The sequence below is a fragment of the Chelmon rostratus genome, chromosome 24 (genome assembly GCF_017976325.1).
Source record: "Chelmon rostratus isolate fCheRos1 chromosome 24, fCheRos1.pri, whole genome shotgun sequence".
Lineage (NCBI taxonomy): Eukaryota > Metazoa > Chordata > Actinopteri > Chaetodontiformes > Chaetodontidae > Chelmon > Chelmon rostratus.
In genome coordinates, this window is record NC_055681.1 from 13,509,833 (window position 1) to 13,531,294 (window position 21,462).

Consider the following 21,462-nt stretch of genomic DNA (forward strand, 5'->3'; position numbering starts at 1 on the left):
CAAAAAATCAATAAAAAGTTGATGTGCAACCGAAAAAAAGTTGGCATGTTGTTTAAAAAGTCAATAAAAAAGGATGCAATCATTTGCAAACGAACTATGCTTACTGACTACAGTTTTACGATGAGTTCCCGCATCCATAATATCATTTATACGATCGTGTGTTTCGCTAAGTGGTGAACGTCACGCATTATTTTTTCCCAGGATGGCGAAGGCATGACCCGCCCTGCTCCGCCTCTGATAGGCTTATCCTAACCAATCTCAGTCCTCATGCCTAAACCTAACCAACCCAGGCAACGAAGGCAACGAGGCTTTGCCAATCAGAGTTAGAATAGGGCGGGCCATGACTTCGCCATCCTGGGAAAAAAAATAATAATAAAGCGAACCTCGCCCCATTTCTTACCATGTGAACTGCGCCTGTCGGAGGGATGCTCCTTTCATACACAACCATGACATTTCACCTGTAAAACCTCTAAAATATTACAGACAGACGTTTTTGTGAGCATTACACTACTTTCCCTGTCTTTTGTTGCTCCTGTCCTAACTTGTTTGAAACTTCTACTAGCTCGTCGTCGTACTGTTTAGCCGAGTACCCCACAAATGATCACATTCTGTTTTGTCTCTGTTTCCCGCATCGTATGTTGTGTTTCTGCGCGTCTCACAGACAGGAGAACACACTTCAGGGTTAATTTAACGCTGTTTATAGGAGCGAAAACGCCCCTTTGACGGGCTGCCACACCCTGTGTGCTCTTCACAGGCGAAGTTGACTCACTACGAACTGTAACGAGACACCAGGCGAGGTTTAGCAGTCCGGTCAGGACGAGAAAGCTGTGCCCGCAAACACTCGGCTAGCTAGCTAAAAGAGAGACCCGCGAAGGCGTCGCGGCTCACAGCGTTAAAACTCGCCCGAAGTTCGTGTCAAAATGAAGTTTTGTTTGAGGATTGTGCCACTTCTTTTTCTTGTTGCTGGGACGTTAACGCAAGGTAAGCTACTTTTGGGAGTTAGTGTCAGCAAATATAGGTTGTGTAGTGATTACATTATGGTTATGGTATGTATTTTGCTGGTCTTGCCATTTAAGGTGACGCGGGGAAGACTTAAGGCTAATTTAAGGCTTCAAGTACCGCGTGTTTCTATGGCAACATGGGCATTTCATTTTAGCCTGACAGAAAAGTATGCTAGCTTTTGCTGCGACAGAAGTTGTTTTGAGGTTATTAGGAGTGAGGTCATGGTGGTTCGCCCTCGTCCCGTTTTCCATCATGTGGGGGCTGTGTGCTCCAGCTCTCTGTCCGCTTCACGGGCGGAGGAATCCATCACAGGGCGGCAGCGTTTGGTCTGTTTGAGACCATCACGGAGTTAAAATGAGATCAAGTTGAGTGGTGCCACGTCCGTTGAGCCCCCGGCTGAGAAATCCCTTTATGTTGTGTTCAAGTCGATGTCCCACTGTGGTCAGATGAGACTCCTTGCATGCAGAAGTGAATCAGAAGTTGGATTTACCTGTCCAGGTTGCTCGGGCATGATCCAGCCTGTATTCACAGGGCTGCTGTGGACAGAGGACAGAGGCAGGCTGTGTGGTTCATTGTGTTGGATGGCTCGGGTCATACAAGGTGACCAGTGGTTCCAGATTGTGCATTGGTTTTAGCTTAAATAGGTTTTTAACTCCCTCCAGGTTGCTCAAACCTCTAAAAACCTTATGAAAAAAACACCACATTTCTCGTTTAGTTCCAATTTGCAGGATTTTTTTTTTGCATTGTATAATTTCCATAACTGGAAACAGCTTCAGTTGAGTTGTGACTTGAAGAGATATTGCTTATCAGTGTCCAGCGAACAGTTTTATACGTTTTGGATGCCTGTGGAAAAGAGATTTTAATATGGTGGGATCATGAGATGAAATCAGATGATGGACCATAATGAGGACGTTACTATGTAGTTCAAGGGAAGTCTGTTTGACATTACAGCTGCAGCCGATGATTATTTTCATGTGATTATTCTGATTATTTTCTCGATTAATTTACTGAATTGTTTGCTCTATTAAATTTCAGAAAATTCAGAAAAATGCTGCACAATTTCCTAAAGCCCAAACTGATGTGTTCAAAAATGTGTTTTTCCCAGTAAGCCCCAAATGATTGGATTGATAATCGATAATACTCTCAGAATAGTTGCAGATTGATTTTCTGACTACTGACTAACTGATTCATTGACTAATCATTTCAGATTTATTTGTTTCTGCCGTCATTACCGTAAAATATAATGTATGTATATGGATAAAAGTACACAACCTCATACTCTGCACACACTTCTGTACTACTTCTGGTCTGTGGATTTTGGTGGTTTGGACGAGGTCCCTCATTTCAAGGGAAATCCTCATGCTTCTGGATACAAGGACAAAGACAGTGGTGTTCTTCCAACCTTGTGGGAACCGTTTGGAAAGACCATTTCCTACATCAGTATTACAAAGCCAGGTCCACGAAGAAATGGTTCTGCCAGTTTGCTGTGGAAGAACTTGACTCACCTGAAGCTCATCCAGCACCTTTGGGATTGACTGGAACACAGACCGTGGGTCAGGTCTTAACACACAACGTCAGTGCTGGACCTCATTAATGCTGCTGTTTCTGAATGGGACCAAATCCCTGCAGCCGAAAGAGTGGAGGCTGTTAACACAGCGCTTTAATGTTATAACGTTACATGTCACATAAGGATGAAGTATTCAGCTGTCCACATATTTTTGGCCATATAGTGCAAAGGACATCAACAGATAAAAGAGCATCTGAGTCATTATAAGTATTCTAACAGACAGTTTTAATATGAAAGAAATACTGTCAGGGATTGAAGGGATGAGGAATTGAAAGATAATGAAACACTGTAAACTGCAAACTAAAATAAAATGCATGAACAGATTTATAAAAAGCCATATGCCAGATACAGAGATCGTGTTTTCGATGAGCCACAAATGCATGGAGAAATACTAAGAATTGTAGCAGTTGCAGTCCTACTATAATACTGCGAACTCTGCTTCCTGTGAAGGGGAACGAGGGCAGGCATGCAAATGAAAAGTAGATGGCATGCTATCTGGTGGAAGTAGGTTAGACCGATGTTTTGTAGCTTAGTCACGGCTGATGTTGATATTTTGCAGGGATTTAATACCTTTACATTTTACAGCGTTCATAAATTGTCATTTCTAAATTGTCAGCAGCATCTGGAACCCAGTAAGAATGTGGAAACCCATGAAAGAAGTATTTTTAGTAGGTTTTTTTTCTGGTGAAATGGAAAAAGGAAGTAGTAGCTTTGGACTTGGCCTGCATAGTCTGTAGGCAATCGGTACGTTCTTAGTCTAACCATGGCCTGAAGATGAAACAGCAATATTGAATATAAGGGCTCTTGCCTTTTAACCTTATATACCCAGTCCACATTAATGATTCATCAGGTAAAACAACACATAAAACAGTGGCACCATTGAAACACTGAATCATCATGCAGTTGTGTCTGACATCCTTTTTTTTTTTTTGAGATCCAAAATAATGGAAAAATTCGCCCACATGTGATTACTTGAATAGATTTTTGAAACAATTTTCCCTCACTCACATAAACAGTCACAACTCTCTCTTATAAGATCACTCGTGAAAATCCTCTGTATAAAAAGCAGTGACAAAATATTTAAATGCATTGTTTTATCTCTGTTACTAAGAACTAATCCAACATCCAAAGTGTGTGTAAATGAGAGAAAATCTATATGACTGGAGAGGAAAGTCTTTGTTTAGAGTCAGGACTTGTGCAAACGATCGCTGTAGCTGCAGTCAGCTGTGTTTTTTTTCTGCTGGATGAACACGTTAGCCATAGCAACTTTATTATCACTATAAGGGATCATATGTCAATGTTCTGTTCAGAACTTGTTTTGCCAGTAAGTGACACACAGAAAAAGTTATTGATGGTTTCAAGAACAATGTCAGATGACACGCTGGCGTTATTGTGGAAGGTTAGTATGAAAGTTCTAGCTCAACCAACAAATAGGTCACATGTTGCAGCAGCCTGAGCTGACAGCGTGTCGGCCTGTAGAAAGTGTGCTGTGAGCTTTTCTTGGGTTGTATTTATATATATTTAGCTGTTTTGGAAGTGGCTGATTTTAATGTCTTTTTAGCCTTTATTTAACCAGGATGCTCCTTGAGGTTGAAATCTCTTTTCTAAGCTGGACCTGGCCAGCACAGACACCCAAGTTACATGCACATTCGACATGCCTTTAAATTTTTCCAAGGAGACTAGATAATTAAAATGTAGTGTGCTCTGCAGATTATTTTAAATCCATGCAGCAAAGTAGCAGAAGGCTTTTATGGGTGTGTGTTTCACAATATCGGCCACTGTAACTTGGGCATTGTTCTGTGCGCTTTACAGCCTCCTGGCCGCGAAGTGTCGGCATGTGCTTTTCTGTGGGGGAACAACTCACTAGTTTCAGTACTGACTCATGCTCAGTGTAACAGTCAGCGCTGCCATAGCAACCAGCAAATATACCGCAAAATTTCCTGCAACACTCAAACACAGAACACATGTGCTTCCACTGCGAAGGAAAAACACAGAATACTATGTGGCTGGTAGCTGTGCAGCCATAGGCTCTGAGTGAAAGGCCCAGAAATACTGTACTGTTAGCGTAGCAATGCTGCTTTGTAACGGTGTTCCTTCTGTCTTCTCCATCCAGACTTTGACCTGTTTGATGCTTTGGATGATGTAGGTAAGTGGCTGTTGGGGCAGAATGATGATGATTCATCGGTGTCTGTAGTCTATTTATGATCTGTTTATTACTCACCATGGAGTCAACTATTGCATGTTGGGAATTCTGGCAATATGAGCATCACAATGTATAGCTTCAATGAAGCAAGGAACAGGCAGAAGACAGTAGAAGTAGACATGTTGACTTGCTGTCAGACAGTAACTGTTCAATTCCCCTTGTTTCTCAGCACCAACCCCTGCAAAACCCAAAGAGCAACCGAAGGCCCCAGAGAAGCCGAAAACTGATGGTTTGTATCCTTTCACCTCTGATGGAATAATATCTGTTATTAAGAAAAAGCCAAGCACTCCAGGAATTGGATTTTCGAGGGAGGGAATGTCCCATGTAGAAGTTATATCCTTCGTTAACACTACTTAGGTTTCTTGTGTCCTGATTGGACAGGCCAGTGTGAAAGCATTTATTCCTGAATATTTTAAGCATACTTTCTCTGGTAACCTAAAAAGAAGCTGAGGTCAACACGTTGCGTGGTCTACAGACTACACACAGTGTGGTACTGTAACAAAAAATATCTGAACATGTCGTTTATGAGATGTTTCAACTTGTTTCTGGGTTACGAAAACCATTTTTCCAGTTACAAGGAAAAAAGTCGGCAGTTGTAGCACCAGGACTACAGTCACTGTTTGCACCTATGGCTCTTTACAAGATCTGACATTTAACTTTTACTTTGGCCTAGTACCTGTGGTCTATAACAACCCCACAACACTGCATCCAGACTGCATCAGTCACATTTCTGCTTCCGATGCGCCCTAAACCACATTAACCAAGATAACAGCTCCTGTCACATGAAGTGGATGTAGTTGAGTCTTCCTGACGACCTTTGCTGTCTGTCGAGGTTCATCAGCAACCACAGCTCCTGTGTTTTCTGTAACACAGGAAGATTCCTCGTATTATTGGTGACCTCTTACCAGACCTCTCCTTCCAGAGTAGAAACCATGATGCCTAAATTTCCTCTTATTTACAAAAAATATTAAAAGAAAAAAGTTGGAACGATAGATAACATTATCTGTCTGTGGTTCTAGAAGTCTGCAGCCATGCTAACAAATGCTAACATCTGAACACAACTTACCATAACAAATGAGTGATTTGGTCATTGTTCACACTTTGTGTATTTGTGTGTTATAGGTGGCTTTGGATTAGATTTGGGGGACGCTCTTGGCCCAGGTAAACCTGTCTCTCTGATATGAATGTGATATATGCTTCTAATTAGGGTCTGCCCTGTATGGAGTTATAATGACTGATGCTTCCATGTTTTTATTATCTGAAAGCATCAGTGGACCATTTGCTAAATGTTATGTCATCTGAAAGCTTGGCAGCTGTCCAGCTATGACATATAATGACCTAAACGTATAGATTTGTCTCAGTGAAAGATCTGTTGAAAAAGAAAATTAAGACAGCTGACGGAGTGCTGAACCTCTCCAACCCAGGACAAGGCAAAGGACAGTAAAATATTCATGGATATATTTGTTATATTTCTGCATTGCATTTGATTTCTTGTTTGAGACAATCGTGCAGTCCCATTCTGTAATCAGACAAACTGCATCATGCTCATCATATCAGAGGTGGATGAGCCTGATTGTCAAGTATCCAGTAAGAGATAAAAGTCAAAATGTATCCCAGTTTATTCTCAAAGTGATCTCTGTCCAGCTTTTCTTTTGGTTCATCAACACGTTTTGCCTTTATAATCCTCTGGTAGTTTTGCTACATGCAGACACTTTGGTGCCACGCACACACATTTACTTATTCCTGAATGCTGGTAATATCTCTGTCCCCAAAGACCCCACTCCCAAACCTGACAAACCAGCTGTGAAACCACCAAAGAGCAGAGGGGGTGAGTCGACTAATATTTCAGCTCATGTAATGTTTATTGATCTTTAATTTACAACGAGCAAGGCTGGCGATCTGCTTTATTCTTGTCAAAATGTGTCCCACCGATAAGTTTGTGTATTTGTGTGTTGCAGGTGGCTTTGGACTTGATTTGGAGGATGCTCTCGGCCCAGGTAAACCTGGTGGAAAGTCTCTGATATGAATATGATATACGGTTTGAATTAGTCTGTAAAGTCTCTAAATCCCTCCCCCAAAAAGTTATTGTCCAATTATAGCTCAGTAATCATGAGTAGGCATGGTATACTCATCAAACTGTACACCCCTCCACAGTGAGGTGGTATGTATGGGGGCTTGGAGGGTGCTTTAATCTAATTTAGTGTATATCAGTGTCAACAGACTCATAAAAGGTAGGGAAAATCTAGTAATGATAACTAGATGCTGAACTAAAAATAGACCTCCAGCAAGGAGTCAGTCAGGGCTCAATACAAACCCCACAGTTCAACTATCAGTGAATGAGTCCTTATCTCAACAAAAACTCATCTCAAAACTCCTCTTCTGGGACTCAGTACAATATTTGGCCAATGAAAATAAACCCAAGTGATGCGTCTCAAGTCTAATAGACAAGCTGAGTGATTTTCTGTGACTGTCCATGAAATGCAGACTTTTTGCCTCATTGCCAGCAGCTGGCAGGCTGATCAACCGTCACTCTCAGGGCGGACCAGAAAAACATTAGAGCATTTTCTGAATTCATTAATACTCTGGGGGCCGGATGGGAATGGGGTGGGCTGGATGTGACCCGCGGGCAGCCAGTTGACGATATGGGCTGGGTCTGGACTGACTTCCAGTTTGTTCCGGATGCGGATCGAGGTTTGGATTTTGGGAGAGCTTGTCGTCATTTCTCTGCTTTCTTGCTGTATTTTCTTAATAATAAATGCTGATAATATCTCTGTACCGGCAGACCCCACTCCCAAACCTGACAAACCAGCTGTGAAACCACCAAGTAGCGGAGGTGGTGAGTCGACAAATATTTCAGCTCATTTAATGTTTTCTGACTTTTGAATTTTCAAAGAACAAGGCTGGTGATATTCTATATTTTATGAACGTATCCTGTTAATAAGTTTGTGTATTTGTGTATTGCAGGTGGCTTTGGACTTGATTTGGAGGATGCTCTCGGCCCAGGTAAACCTGGTGGAAAGTCTCTCTAACATGAATATGATTGTGATTTTAATTAGTGTCTGCCCAGTGTGGAGTTTTTATGGCCGATGATTTCATGTTTTTATCTTTTAAAAGAGATTTTTGCCTATATCAGATGATCATTCACTAAATCCCTCCCCCAAGCAGTGATTGTCCAATTATAGCTTTGCAAACAAACAAACAAAGCAAATCAGTGTTACCCCTGGTGGAATACTTCCTGGAGTACTGTGCTTAAGTATAAAATCAAGGTACTTGTACTTAACTTCAGTATTTCCATCTTATGCAACTTTGTACTTCTACTCCTTTACATCTCACAGGCCAGTATTTTACTTTTTACTCCAGCACATTTGTCTGACAGCATTTAGTTACTAGTTACTTTTCAGATTACATTTTTTCATACCCTTCCTGTCCAGTGAAAACCATCTATCTCCTCATATGGTGATATTTGAATTTTTCTTTTCATTAAAATGCTACATACACGTTAATTCAGCAGTAATATTAATCCAAAAACATCAAATATAAAACACTGACGCAGAACATTTTCCTGCATTATGTTTTATTTTGATAAAATTTAGCTCATAATACTTACATACTTTTACTTAAGTAAAGTTTTAAAGGCAGGCCCAGTGTCTTGTTGCTACTTTTGCTTTACTCCTATGACCTAAATGTATAGATTTTATTGTGAAATAGTGGTTAACAAAGGAAATTAAACCAATGGGTTCGGGTCTGTGCTCAACCTCCGACCTGAAAACCCAGGACAAGACACAGTAAAATATGAATGGATGTATTTGTTAGTCTTGTTGTAGATAACGAATAGTGCAGTCTACGTTCTGTAATCACACTCACTGTATTATGCCCAGAATTGAGTTAGAAACAGAAGTCATCTCTGTATCTCTGTACCCACAGACCCCAACCCCAAACCTGACAAACCTGCAGTTAAACCACCAAAGGGTGGAGGGGGTGAGTCTATAAACATCTCAGCTCACTGAATGTTTTTTTTTTTTACTTGGATGTTAAAGAACAATGATATTCTATGTTTTTCTTCTTGTCAACAAATCCCATGTGCAGAGCCAAAGTGTTCTTGTTTTTTACACGTCTTGTTGTTCATTTCTTAAAGGTGGTGGATCTTTTGATGACTCAGACTTGCTAGATGTTAGCGGTGGGGACTACAAGCCCGAAGGAGGCCGCCCGGGTGGAGGTAAGACATCAGTGCCACCCTAAAAATGTCTCCACTTTGATTTTGGTTGCTATGCAGCTGCTCTTTTTATGCCTCTGCAACCATAGCTGTGGCCAGAGGCATTATTTTTTTGGGTCGTCTGTCCTACACTAAAGAATGCCTACACTAATTATGACAAAATTTCACACAAATGTCTCTCAAGTGATGACATTTATACCCAAAGGTCAAAGGTCAGCTTCCCTGCGTGTGTTTCTGCAGAGCTTGTCTGACATTTGGTCAGATACTGAATTGGTTGAAGATGTTTGTAAAGCATCCACGCTTCACAACCTGTAGCTTCTCTGCAGCAACGTCCATATTTGAAGCATTGTAGTCCACCATAAGATCACTTGTTTCTGCTGATATTGAGCTTCAGGTGCTTGTTGTTGCACCGCGTGATGAAGCTCTCTATCAGCCCTCTGTGCTCCTCTGACTGGTGGGGGGTAATTTTAGTTTTCCTTGTTTTGCTTGTGGTGCCAGCTGCTTGGTCAAATGTCATCTGAAGACATTCGACTGTGTTCACACTGCAGACCTTTGCGGTTAAATATACACTGTGTGATTCATTACAGCGCCTCTGCATCCCAAAATGACATTGCAGCACAACACAGTTCACACTTGAGTTTGAAACTAATGAGATGGAAGAGAATATTGATTATATATGGGTGATATTGAAATACTTCTCACTCGTCTGGATTACAGTTGATGAACAGCAGAGGTTTCAATGACTGACAGTGTGAGCCACACAACTGATCTTTGGTATCTCCTCAGTTCTTTCAGCTTCCTTCTCTGTTCTGCCTTGTTGTCCTTCTCCACCTCTGACTCAGCCAAGAGAATCTCAGGAGAATGGCGCAACACCACAACATTTATTTAGCGTCATGGTAATGCTGACAAATTCTAACCAGACTGTGTCTGTAGCTGTCGTGCGGGCCACATACCACTTTTCAATCATGTATCCGTGTTGCCTAAAGAGAAGTGAAAATAGTTTGTCGTGTACAATTAAAGAGTGATGTGTGCAGAGAGCAGGAGGCTGGTTTTGCACAGGATGATGTGCTTTTACATTATGTTCCTCGGCACGACTTTAGCACATGCAGTTTTTCCCATAAAAACATCAGACCCGCGTCACGTGACTTAAGACGTGTTTTGCAGTGCAAACACACACACACACACACACACGATGAAGATAAAAGCGCTGTCTGCTTGAAGTGGACTTGCACCGTGTTGTGCAAATTCACACTTCACAAGCACTAGCCATGCTGGCGTGCCAAAAAAGTCATGACACGCCCCACTCTGCCTCTCATGCCTTCGCCATCCGGCATGCTGGGTAATGTGAAACACAGTGCATGAGTGTTGTCTCGCTCCTTTAGCACGCTCATGCACAACACTGACTGTGCACGTTGTGTGGTTGAAATGCAAATTGTGTTATATGAAAGCTCCACAGTGTGGGATTTAGAGGGATCTATTGGCAAATACATAATTGCATTACTTAAAAACATTTATTTAAATAATACAATTCCATGCTTCCTTTATTCTGAACACCAGATTAATGTTCAGGGAGCCTTACTTTAAAATTTTCCCCACACATGTTGTTAGTGTATCTGTTCCCAGTTTATCATGCTTTCACCGGCTTTATCAACCGCTCCACAGAGATTTCCATGCCAGTACAAGTTTTACCGAATGACCCTGAAGAATACAAATACAGGACATGATGAGTTAAATGAACACACACAAGTTCATTTATTCAAAATTCCCAAGGTGGCGTCTCTCAGGCGAGGATTAAAAACCGCATTTTTATATTGTACATTTAAAGAAATCGCAGTAATAAGACAAAGACGCTGCCTGTTGTATTTTAAGGTCTTTTGTGTCTCTATAGCATGGAAGTAATTAGTTGTTCCTCTACCAAAGAAAGAAAAAGGAACAAACACCCACAGGCTCTCCAGCGTAATTAGAGCCACATGGTTGCTTTTCAGATCCGATTCTGCACGATCGTATACACTCTGTATTTTACTCCAGTTTACTGCACACAGAACCTCTGAGCTGGAATTTTTCTCCTGGTGAATAAAACTCTTCTTGTATTAGAGGAAGCACCGTGATGGGACAGTCATACTGATGTGTCTGTTTCTGTTCAGAGAGTTTCACTACCGCCTACCCTCAGGACACGGCTGTTGAGTGGATGGAAATTTAAAAAAATGGTCTAACTTGACTTTTCTCTCTCTTCATTTGAATCCAGGCCATCCAGAGGACCCTGGCTACAATCCTCAGGGTATGTTTTTATTGCTTTATTTTTAATTCTGTAAACTTCTGGTTGTATGATCTGTGACTAATCGCTGTGGATCATCTGACTTTTTATCCAGTGCCATCATCAAATCAGAATTTGAATGAATCCAATATGTTGTAATACTGGTCAGCATGAGCTTGCTGGCATTAGCATGTAGGTCGGGGGGTTGTTGTGGTCACGTGGTCGGCACGTTAAACCTCTTCAACCGACAGGACGAGTTTAACAAAAAGGCGTTTTTGTTTGCATTATGGGAAATATAGGATCTGGTGTTTTTGGAGCCTGAGCCAACGGAGGGACTAAAAATCAGGATGTGTGGATATTTTTTGGTGAATCCTCCAACTTTATGAAGTACAGCAGTACATTTCTGGAGTAACGCTCATGAATATGTGTATTTGTTGGGACATATTGATTATTGGTACACGACTGAGTCTGGACAGTATGAACCTTGCATTTGTATTTAGTGTTTTTAATAGTTTAAAACAATTTCTGACCATGAACATTTGTATTGATTTTCTTTCTGTGTTCCTGACAGGTGGTGCTGACCAGCCTCAAGGTAAATCCATCTCTAATCTGGATGTACTTCCTCTCTTTGTCTCTATGCTCTGTTATTATCAGTCCGGGTGCCGTTATGTTTCCCTATGGACCCGATCAGTCCTTGAGCTCTTGTTGGGAATTTCCTGTTTCTTGTCTCAGAGGAAGTTGTGCCTTCACTGCTTCTGTTTGTTTCTCATTCCGCAGTGGTTGTGTTGGTGTCTTGGCATCACGTTAATTCGTCATTATGCTTGTGGTTTTGTACTTTCGTACCTTTTGCAACTCTATTCGCATCATGTTGACAGAGGATATTTCAGCTGGATCACTCTTTAGGTATTTGATCAGTTGTGTTTAGTTTCATTTCACTTGACAAAAGCGAGATCTTTGAGGATTAACTGGCAGTTTGCTTTAGTTGCTTACTGGTCTGTTCTTCATATTGGTATCCCTGGTCTGGTGTCGTTGGCTAAAACCCTGCTACGATTATCTGTCGTTGCAGATCCAGACCTTCTGTGGGGCCAAATCCTGAAGATGCTAAATGCTAACATGCCAGAGGAATTCCATATGTGGATTTCCAACTTAAAGCAAACTATAGCACCTTTGTTAGAGAGGGCCATGGATCTGCTACAAGCTGTGCCATGAACCATCAATCCACAACTTCCGATCGGCTCTCGGGCCTGAGATTAAGCTCAACTCGTGGTTTACAAATGTTTGCTTCAATCTGACTCGGTCTTGAAAAAATATACACTTGCATAGAGTATATGTGGATATAATAGGGTGTTTGACAAGTCAAGAATCAGACAGGCCAAGCCAAGATTGTGGTCATTGGGATACTTTTTTATCTTCCTTGCAGTTTTTTAATGTAATTTTGAAGGGTTTTGCTGCAGTGCATCTCTAAACTGTGTAACTAGATGGATGCACTTCCTGTGCCCTTTGACCTCTGGTCTATGGACACTTACAGCTGCAGGTCTGTGCTTGAGCTGTGTGATCGGTGTAAAATGCATTGATCCACCATTCTAAGTCTAGAAATGCTTTATTACTGAACCCCCCAGTTAGAACCAGCAGCACTGACTTTAACCCTGTGACTCCAGGCCTACCCTGTATTTGGGTGTGTACATACATTCCTTTTTCTTTCACTCTCCACCCAGCTCTCCTATTCATGAAATGCCATGACTCATGCATATGTTGTTGCAGCGTTAATTTTGCAGCAGAGTGTGAACTCGACCTTGTTTTAACCGCCACACATTTATTAGTGGATCAGGCACTTTTCTGAAAGTAGAATGATTTTCAGTGCATGCTGTTTTGATACTTGTAGAGCATTGTTGTCCTAGTATGTTATTTAGCACTAAATAAAATCATAAGACAGGAAATGACTCTTCTGATTTGAAGTAAGTGAGTAAAGCGCTCTGACTGAACGTCTGCTCAGGAGCTGCGCTGTGCTTTCAGACTCCAAACCAAATAGATTCCAGTCCCTGTTGTTTTATTTGCAGAAAAAGAGATCACGTCTTTTGTTTCGGAGTGTTTTTTGCTTCATCACTTCGTGTCGGGACACGCCTGGTTTCTGCCCATGCACCCGCTGTCAGTCCAGACACCTTGAATCCTCCGCAGTCAGCAGCAGGCTGCACACATTCTTAACATACTGCCGGCAGCACTCACAGCACTGTGCTGAGAGATCCAAATGCAGGCCTGCAGACTTCTCATTTAAAACCCTCTCATTTTAGGTATTTGATCAGATGATGGTTTTTCCCTCTTGGCACTTCTTAGCTTGTGAGTAGTTGTTTGTGCACTCTTTGGTAACTGGCGGGATATTTATTTTTGGCGGGTTCTTTGTACTGTATGGAATTTGTGACTTTGCTGCACTGATTGCAATCTAAGAAAGCAGATGAAGCGTGTAATGCATACTGAATAAAGCAAACCAGAGGAATTGTCAGCATTCAGGTCACAGTGTGTTTGATTTATGATACATGCAAAGTGGGCAAAGTGGGCAACCGACCCAGATCACCACACCCTCAAAAGCTCCTCCCTCATTGGTTCTTTGCACCACTATTGCACAACAAAACTTAAACTTGGTAAGAGCCTCAGAGTGGCTCCTCATTTTTACCTGATATTTGCATCCTGTCTTGCTCTAGTTTGAATACCTTTAATATTTCAGTTGATATAATGTACTGTGAACACACAGAAATCAGACACATACACATACAGTGCTGCTGGAATCAATGTGACTCACTGTTTCCACTGATAGCAGCTAAACAGCCACAAATCTGCATAGAAATCCTGGAAAAGATCGTAGTTGATGATAATTAACTTCGACAGTCGCAGTAATCCAGTTGATTGTTGTTTCCATGGTTAAAGTGTCCACACCTAGCTCACTTAAAGTACACAGCAGTATTATGTTCGCATTTTATCACCTGCAAGAGGGGAACTGAAGTTCCAGGACTCTGAACATGAGACATTTTTTTAAAGGAGGAGGGACAAATTCTATGAATATAAGCTTTTTTAATGTATTAAAAAAAATAACAAAGACTCAGAATGAAAAGACTTTTGACTGATCCCTGACATATGCTCAAAAGTATATATTGTAACATAATATATGTATACTATATGTGTAATATACACACACACGATACAGTAACAATGCAATACTATGAAGTATATATGACAAAAAGCACAATAACAGAACAGTATTGTTATAAACTGATGCACAGTAAGCTATATAATGCAATAAAAAATGAAATGGTGAGGTAGAGTCTTATTCCACCACTACTAATAATAACAGTGACAAGGCTCAGGTGTAACTTCTTGTTACAATGTGCAGCATTCAGCCAAACACAAGTCTGCAGGTTTTGTTGTTAACATAACATGATTCTTACAGAACAATGACACTCCACTGTCCAGCAATATGCAGCTACGTGTGGCGCGATGAAAACGCATACAGGCAGAAAAGCCCAGTTTCAAATTGCATGAAACTTTTTTTTTCATAAAAACGTGACGTAGCACCGAAAAGCCAGGCCTGAAGATAAAGGGAGCGAAAGCTGAGCGGAAACAGCCGAAGGCTCAAAGGGTTAATAAATGTGGGTGCGATCACATTATTGTGAAGAGCAGATAGGATTGAGCCCCTCGGGGTTAATCCAACACTGGATCATGAGTCCAATAGAGGCAGACAGTGAAGGTGGGAGGGAACACTGTCCACATGCTCAGCATTTTTCAGCAGTAAGTCATGCTGTAGGCTAGTATCCTGTGCTGCTTTTTTCTGTTTTTGTTTTTATGTCCAGGCAACGCCCTGTTTTAGTACACTGCACCATCACAAGACACACCTCTCCCACATGACTCACAGTGGTTTTCAGGTCTTGCCAGTGAACAGTGCAGGATTATGAATCATGCAGCCAGTGTGTGTGTGTCAGTGCCATCATCCCTTTGTGTGTGTGTGTGCCGCCTCTGTGCCCCACCCTGCCCCAGAGCTTGGGTGGGCTCACTTTTGTACTTTTAATCCATCTTTCTGGACCTGCTTCTCTTTTATCCTCTGTTAGTTTTACCACTGAATCCCCTGCTTGGCATTGACGCTTTCAGTCTTCGTGTTTCTTATGTTCTGTTTCTCACATTTTAACTACAGTTTTCCCTTCCAGTTGGTTATGGAAACTTTTTGCCAGCGCAGATGGATTCTGACAGTCAGCAAAAGTTATTGGCCGCCACCTTGTGGACAACTGTGGTTATGACAGTTCACAGTAACAGAGCCTTTATATACTGAACTTACACCAACAAAGAATTCCACTTTAGTCTGCTATAAAAATCAGGAGAGTAGGAGAGAAAAGTGAGGAATAAGAAATCTATCTATATGTTCAGTTTATTTGAGTGATTTCTTTAATATGGAGAATATTCTGTCACTGGAGCAGAGAAAACATGATATAAGGAACAACAAAGATGCATGAAAAGTGCAAACAAAATCAATGGCCGCTTCATTTTTGTTGTTTGCACTGATGATTGCAAATCATAAACTGTGATGTAGCACCCTATCAAATGTGTGTTTATAGATAAAAAGCTCAGCTGCAGGGAAAATAAGACGACCGAACAGCAACATCTGATTTATACAGCGTTTCAGACGCCATATCCAAAAAATATACACAAACTTTGGCTTTCTTTTATGAAAACGCAGTCTGCTGTAACAATGTTTGGTTTTATTTCTTGTCCCACAGAAGCTGGATCTGGACAGATTGCAGGAATTGTCAGCGCCGTAGGAGTCGCTCTTCTGGGAGCAGCATCCAGTTACTTCGCTTATCAGAAGAAAAAGCTCTGCTTCAAGCTGCAGGGAGGTCAGTCGATGCAGTCTATATAAACAATAATATAGACTTGAATAGAGTCACAAATAAAAGGAAGTGTAGTTGTGCTACAGGTGTTGTCACGGGGATCGTACTGATGAAATGTTGTGTATTTAGGGGCAGATCCAGAGAGCGGTAAAGGCCATCAAGGTACTCAGTCTGATCCTCAAGGTAAGTTTCTTTGTCTGAGCAAGGGAACTGAAACATCTTCAGGATACTCACATTTTACAGATGAGTGAGAAATGCACTAGACCATAATCCCACTGCCCCCACTGTTATCGTACATAAGCACAAACGACATTAAGCTCAGAAGGTCTGTAGAGCTTCAGCAGCACTTCTGAAGCATTACCTCATGATGGCGCTGGCCTCCTCTGACCTCTAGCCCCGCTCCTCAGCGAGCCTCGGCTCAGCTGCTTCATATCAGCTTTATTCCACTTGTGTAAATATTCCAGATAATATTGCTCTTGTTAAAAGGACTAAAATGCCACCTTGGCCCTGGATTACTGATGAAATCCATTTGATCAAGAGAAGAAGTTCAAATCGCTCGTACTAATTATGTTTCAGATCTTATAGCCAAAGAGAAACCAGACTCCAGACGCCTCTGAGGTATTATGAGTCACACCACAACCCTCCTTGATAAAGGTGACGAGTTTTTAGTATTTTTCACTAATGAGGTTCAAGATGGAAGGAATTATTCATCCGTCTCAAGGTCCCCCTGACCTTTGCTTTGAAACCCCTCGCACCCTGCTAGCGTCAGTTAGGACGAAGCATTTAACCAGTGTTGTTATTAAAATCAATTCACCCTCCTGTTCACTGCTCATTATGAAAGAAATATTCAATCTTCCCATTTGTCCGAGCCATTATCAGTTCCTCACTGTTATCTGGTCAAGTGTCGCTTTAGTTCAGCCACTTCTTGAAATCTTGTGATCCATCTATTTTAAATAACTTCCACTCAATATCTAAACTTCCCCTCCTAGCTCAGGTCCTGGAAAAAAAACCCTCAGTTCTCATGGATGCTTCCCGTGATCAGTCCTTTATCCTAGCTGAGAGCGCTAGATCTGGTTCATGCCCAGTTATGGTCATTCTTCAGGCAATAACAATACGTCCGAGACATTCTGGCCCGCCATGTCTGGAGGACAGCACAGCTTATCACCTGTGCCCTTGGTCGCCTCAGCAAAGGAGCTTCTCTCCCGATCCGAAGGGCGCCAGTCTCCCCAAACAATCAGTCATCCAGTTGTGCTTTCAGCAACTTCATAATGTTTTGAAAATTCAATCTTTTTTTTAATCTCCTGTAAGTTGGGAAAATGTCATCATGACATCCTGGTTACTATTGTAACTCGCTGTACTCCTCAACTCAACACAACCTCTCCAAACTTCAGCAAGCTCTGTTTCTGCTTTTAAATCTCTCTTAAAAACACGCTTTTTTTGGAGAAGAAAAATCTTGAGTTGGTCATTCATTGGTTTTACTTAACCTGTGTTTACTGTTTTAGTGGTTCACACCTTGCTTGTTATTATTACAATATTTGTTTTTTGAAAATTTAAATGAAGTCATTATTATGATTCATTAGTTTAGTCTGTAAAGTTTTCATTTGCTGAGTTACCAGCACATTAAAACTACTGCTGTCGGATAAATGCATTGCAATTAAAAGTACAACATTTCCCTTTTGAAATATAGGGAAGTGGTAATATAAAGCATGAAATGAGAATGCTCAAGTAAAGGCACTCAGAGTAGTACTGAAGTGATCCCAGAGATCATCTTAATGCTGTCTTTGCCTTATGTTTTGTCATTGCACAGTGCTGATGGGGTAAGAATTAGAAGACATTTCTATTATAACATATTCAGAGCAACAGGTGCCTTAAAACCAGACACCAAGCCAAAAGCAAATGTGTGTGTAGCCTGACAACAGGTGGTCAACATCAGGTAGTGAACTGAAGGTTTCGTCAGACTCTTAATTGTTCTGTGCTCTCACATTTCAGTGTTCAGCAACCTGCTGAGGACGTCCTAGACACCGTCTGCACAAGACAAGTCAGTGGCCTTCTCTGCGAAACTCACCGTCGTTCGACTTTCAATCATTTGTCACCTTTGATCTAAAAATGAGACTTCTCTGGGTCTTTCTACAGCCTCCTAGTTTAAACCATGAATGCAACTTAAGCCTAAATGAAGTTGTGCGTTGTGTATCGTTTATTTTTCCGTTCACTAAACAAAAATCAATCCTAGTCGTCAGTGGAGCTGCTTTGATTAATTCAGTGATTTTTTCTGCGTATATTTGTTTTACACAGATCTCTGTGTTTGTGTGCTTTGTCTGTTTCTAACTACTGTACACGTGAATGCATCGTTTTGTTTCCCTTAACTGCAGAAGTGTGTTTAATTTAACAGAGGTGCTACATGGGAAGGGCTCACTGCATCATGCAAGTCAATTTTTTTTTTTACAGAAACGATGTTCTAAACCGAAACCGTCTGAGCATTGATTGTAGCAGACCCCCTGCAGACGGCATGCCTCAGAGTGGATGGAGAGTATTGTCTTTTGCACCTTAAATCCTGAAGGGTTTGCTCTCCCCAATCACAATGAAAAAAAACAAGACATCTGTGGTGTCCCGCCATTCTTTTATTTTCTGTCTCTGCAATGTCTGCCTCTAACTTTTTTTGTTTTTTTCTTGTTTTTGCGAACTGACCCTTTAATGCACTCCTCAGCCGATATCATTGTACCACAGTGGCTCACGTTTTAAATTCAGCACACTGTGCATTTCCAAAGCACAAATTCAATTATTACAATAACAGTCATGTCATGCTCACCACACTGCTGCCATCAATACTTCCTTTTATCACAAATGCTTTTTTCTTTTTTTAACCACTGTTATGCAACCCAAGACATCTTGCAGATGTTTCAAACTAAAAGCCTACTAGGAACAGCCTACTTTGTAGCTGCTGGAAGGCTTTTAATGTGAAGTCGGTGTCTCAGGAAGTGTTGGGTTTGATTGATGGTAACAGCAATGTAAAGAAAAACAGCAAAACGTCAGCAATTGGAAATAATTCATGAATAAAAACATTATTATTAGAGAAGAGAAGCTTGAGAGAACCAAGTGGTAAGTATGACATAACTCTGTTATTGTGCTGCTTGAATTAGTGGAAATATTCAATGTCCTGAATTTCTAAAGAAAGACTAAACACAGAGGGAGTGGTGTTCGCATCAACAGAAAGCAGCATCAGCAGCTGATTGACTACTTAAACTTGATAAAACATACTTTTTAAAGAGGAAATTTCAAATTCAGGCCTGCTTCAAATAAACGCCATGTTCTCACTGTTGTTGAGGTAAATAAAGGTTCTGGCTGCTGTTCTCCTTTTCACAGCGCAACACAACGTTGTTTGAAGTTGTACTGACGTAATTATCATGGAACTGGATCTGATCCAGCAGAAGGAGCTTTTTTTTAAAACATAAAAAAGTGATTGTGATGACACAAAGACACTTACTACATGTATACATCCAGGAAATGTACACAGTTTAGTGGCATGTGAGATTGCTTAGGATTGTTTTTTTTAATCACGCATAAAATTGTAGCATACAGTATAAGTATCAGCGATTTGTTTGTTGTTTTGTTGGAGATTGATCCTAGAGTTTGTGCTTTGCGAAAGTCTTATTTTCTTACAGCTGCACCAATCAATACCTCAGCAGTTGGCGGAGAGCAATGGGCTGCCCATGTGTCTGCTAACATGTTAGCCATAACTTCATGAGGTTAAATGCCTTTCCACTGCCCCCTAGTGATAGAAAAAAAGGACAAATGCAGCTTTAAAACAAGTGAGACATGAAACAAACTTGAAACAAGATGGTTTTTTTTTGGTTCGTTGTAAGAAAATAAGCTTTTCAGGGATCAATCATAGACAGACGGATAAGATGGAGACTTTTTGCAGTCTGCATTTTTTACTCAGCTTTGATGCTCCGATTGCTTGCCAGCAGAGCAGCTGAGGCCATGCTGATGCACTTTTCTGTGTAATTATGATAATCAACAAGTTTTCTGCATTGTCAGTCATGCTGGGTCCCTCAGACTCGCCCATGTGTCTTCAGTTTGAGTCACAAATGAACAAGAAGTATCACAAAATCAGAGTTTTGGTATTGCTAAAATATTGAGATGAGCTGCACCCTCGCTGGCTGTAAATACTTGAGAATGATGTGTACAGACGCCTGCTGACTTTTGCGCTCGGCCTGATGTTGCAGTGTGCTTTGAGCATTTCAGTATGAACAACCATGATCTCAATTTGTGTATTTCTGGAGATTTTTGTATGCAAACTTGTTTCAGTTTCACGATCGTAGACTTGATGCATGTATGTTACATCTGATGATCGGAGCAATGTTACTTTCGTGTGTGGATTTAAAGTGTGTGTACATGTTTTCAATAAAGTGGTGTTGTACAGTTTCTTTGCTTTTTGTCTATATATTTACTCACTTCACTTGAGAATAGAAGTTCCTTCTCGACCTTGAGATTCGTTAGCGTGACAAAATAATTTCAACTCAAGGTCCACTTCCTGGCTATTTTTCGCACCTTTCCACCGCATATCTCTGTCTTCATCACCAAATAAAAGTAGCCATGTGGCACCTGGCGTGGTAGCCTTTGCCTTCAGAGTATGAATGTGTGTGTGTTTGAATGCTGGCCTGTGTTGTAAAGCACTTTGAGTGGTCTGTAAGATTAGAAACTTCCAAATGGGTGCAGACTTGCGCAAGACTTTGTGGAAAGTTTGGTCACGAGCGCATAACTTCTGTAGGAAGACATACACTCATACAGAGACAGACATTCAAATACACACACAGTTTTGCCACATCCCCTTTCGTGGCTCATCATCTGGTTGTCGTCCACACTTGTTGGAGGCATCAGAGGACGAAGCAGAGTTCTTTTCTCATTGTTCACTTTGCCCAGCCCCTGCACGTTTGCCCTGAAGCCTTGAAGGACGTGTCATTGGGTCACATCTAATCTTTAGCATGGAGGTCAAATGTTTCTGAGGTTGGGTGTGTGAGAATGCATGAATGCGTGGATGCATTCTCATACTTGATCCCAGCTAATTTGCTCTATGTCCAAAGCCAAGTACTATAACAGATTTTAGTAGCTTTATTTCCACTCAAGCTGTATCCCACTACAGTTCAGGCTTGGATGTCGTTCTTTGATGATTTCCTGTCTGCTTATTTGTCCGCTTTTCTTCCTTTAATCGGTCACAAGAGCCTGCCCAGGGGCAGCAGACGAAAATGAGCCTTTTGGCTGAATTTGGCCCACTGAGATCAAATTGATGTTAATTATTGTTCTGTGTCAAGACGATTATCTGAGGGAAAACCTGAATTTTAAAGGGCTACATTAGTG

General features: G+C 41.2%; 1 protein-coding gene across 5 annotated transcripts; it reads left to right on the forward strand.

Annotated features, from left to right (window-relative positions):
• Nucleotides 1–750: 750 nt before the first annotated feature.
• On the forward strand, nucleotides 751–20,529 carry cd99 (CD99 molecule). Of its 5 annotated transcripts, XM_041966062.1 has the most exons (16): nucleotides 754–981; nucleotides 4,683–4,715; nucleotides 4,942–5,001; nucleotides 5,895–5,933; nucleotides 6,547–6,600; nucleotides 6,731–6,769; nucleotides 7,555–7,608; nucleotides 7,737–7,775; nucleotides 8,697–8,750; nucleotides 8,908–8,988; nucleotides 11,231–11,263; nucleotides 11,811–11,831; nucleotides 15,997–16,113; nucleotides 16,237–16,290; nucleotides 18,097–18,145; nucleotides 18,553–20,529. In XM_041966062.1, exons 1-15 carry the CDS (start codon nucleotides 921–923, stop codon nucleotides 18,123–18,125), a joined length of 768 nt encoding a protein of 255 aa, XP_041821996.1. In that variant the 5' UTR covers nucleotides 754–920; the 3' UTR covers nucleotides 18,126–18,145; nucleotides 18,553–20,529. The 5 variants fall into 5 exon arrangements, with proteins under 5 accessions (XP_041821997.1, XP_041821998.1, XP_041821999.1 ...); XM_041966061.1 differs by having other exon boundaries at nucleotides 755–981; nucleotides 18,097–20,529; XM_041966063.1 differs by lacking the exons at nucleotides 15,997–16,113; nucleotides 16,237–16,290; nucleotides 18,097–18,145; nucleotides 18,553–20,529 and adding an exon at nucleotides 12,306–14,773 and having other exon boundaries at nucleotides 751–981.
• The last annotated feature ends 933 nt before the right edge of the window (nucleotides 20,530–21,462 follow it).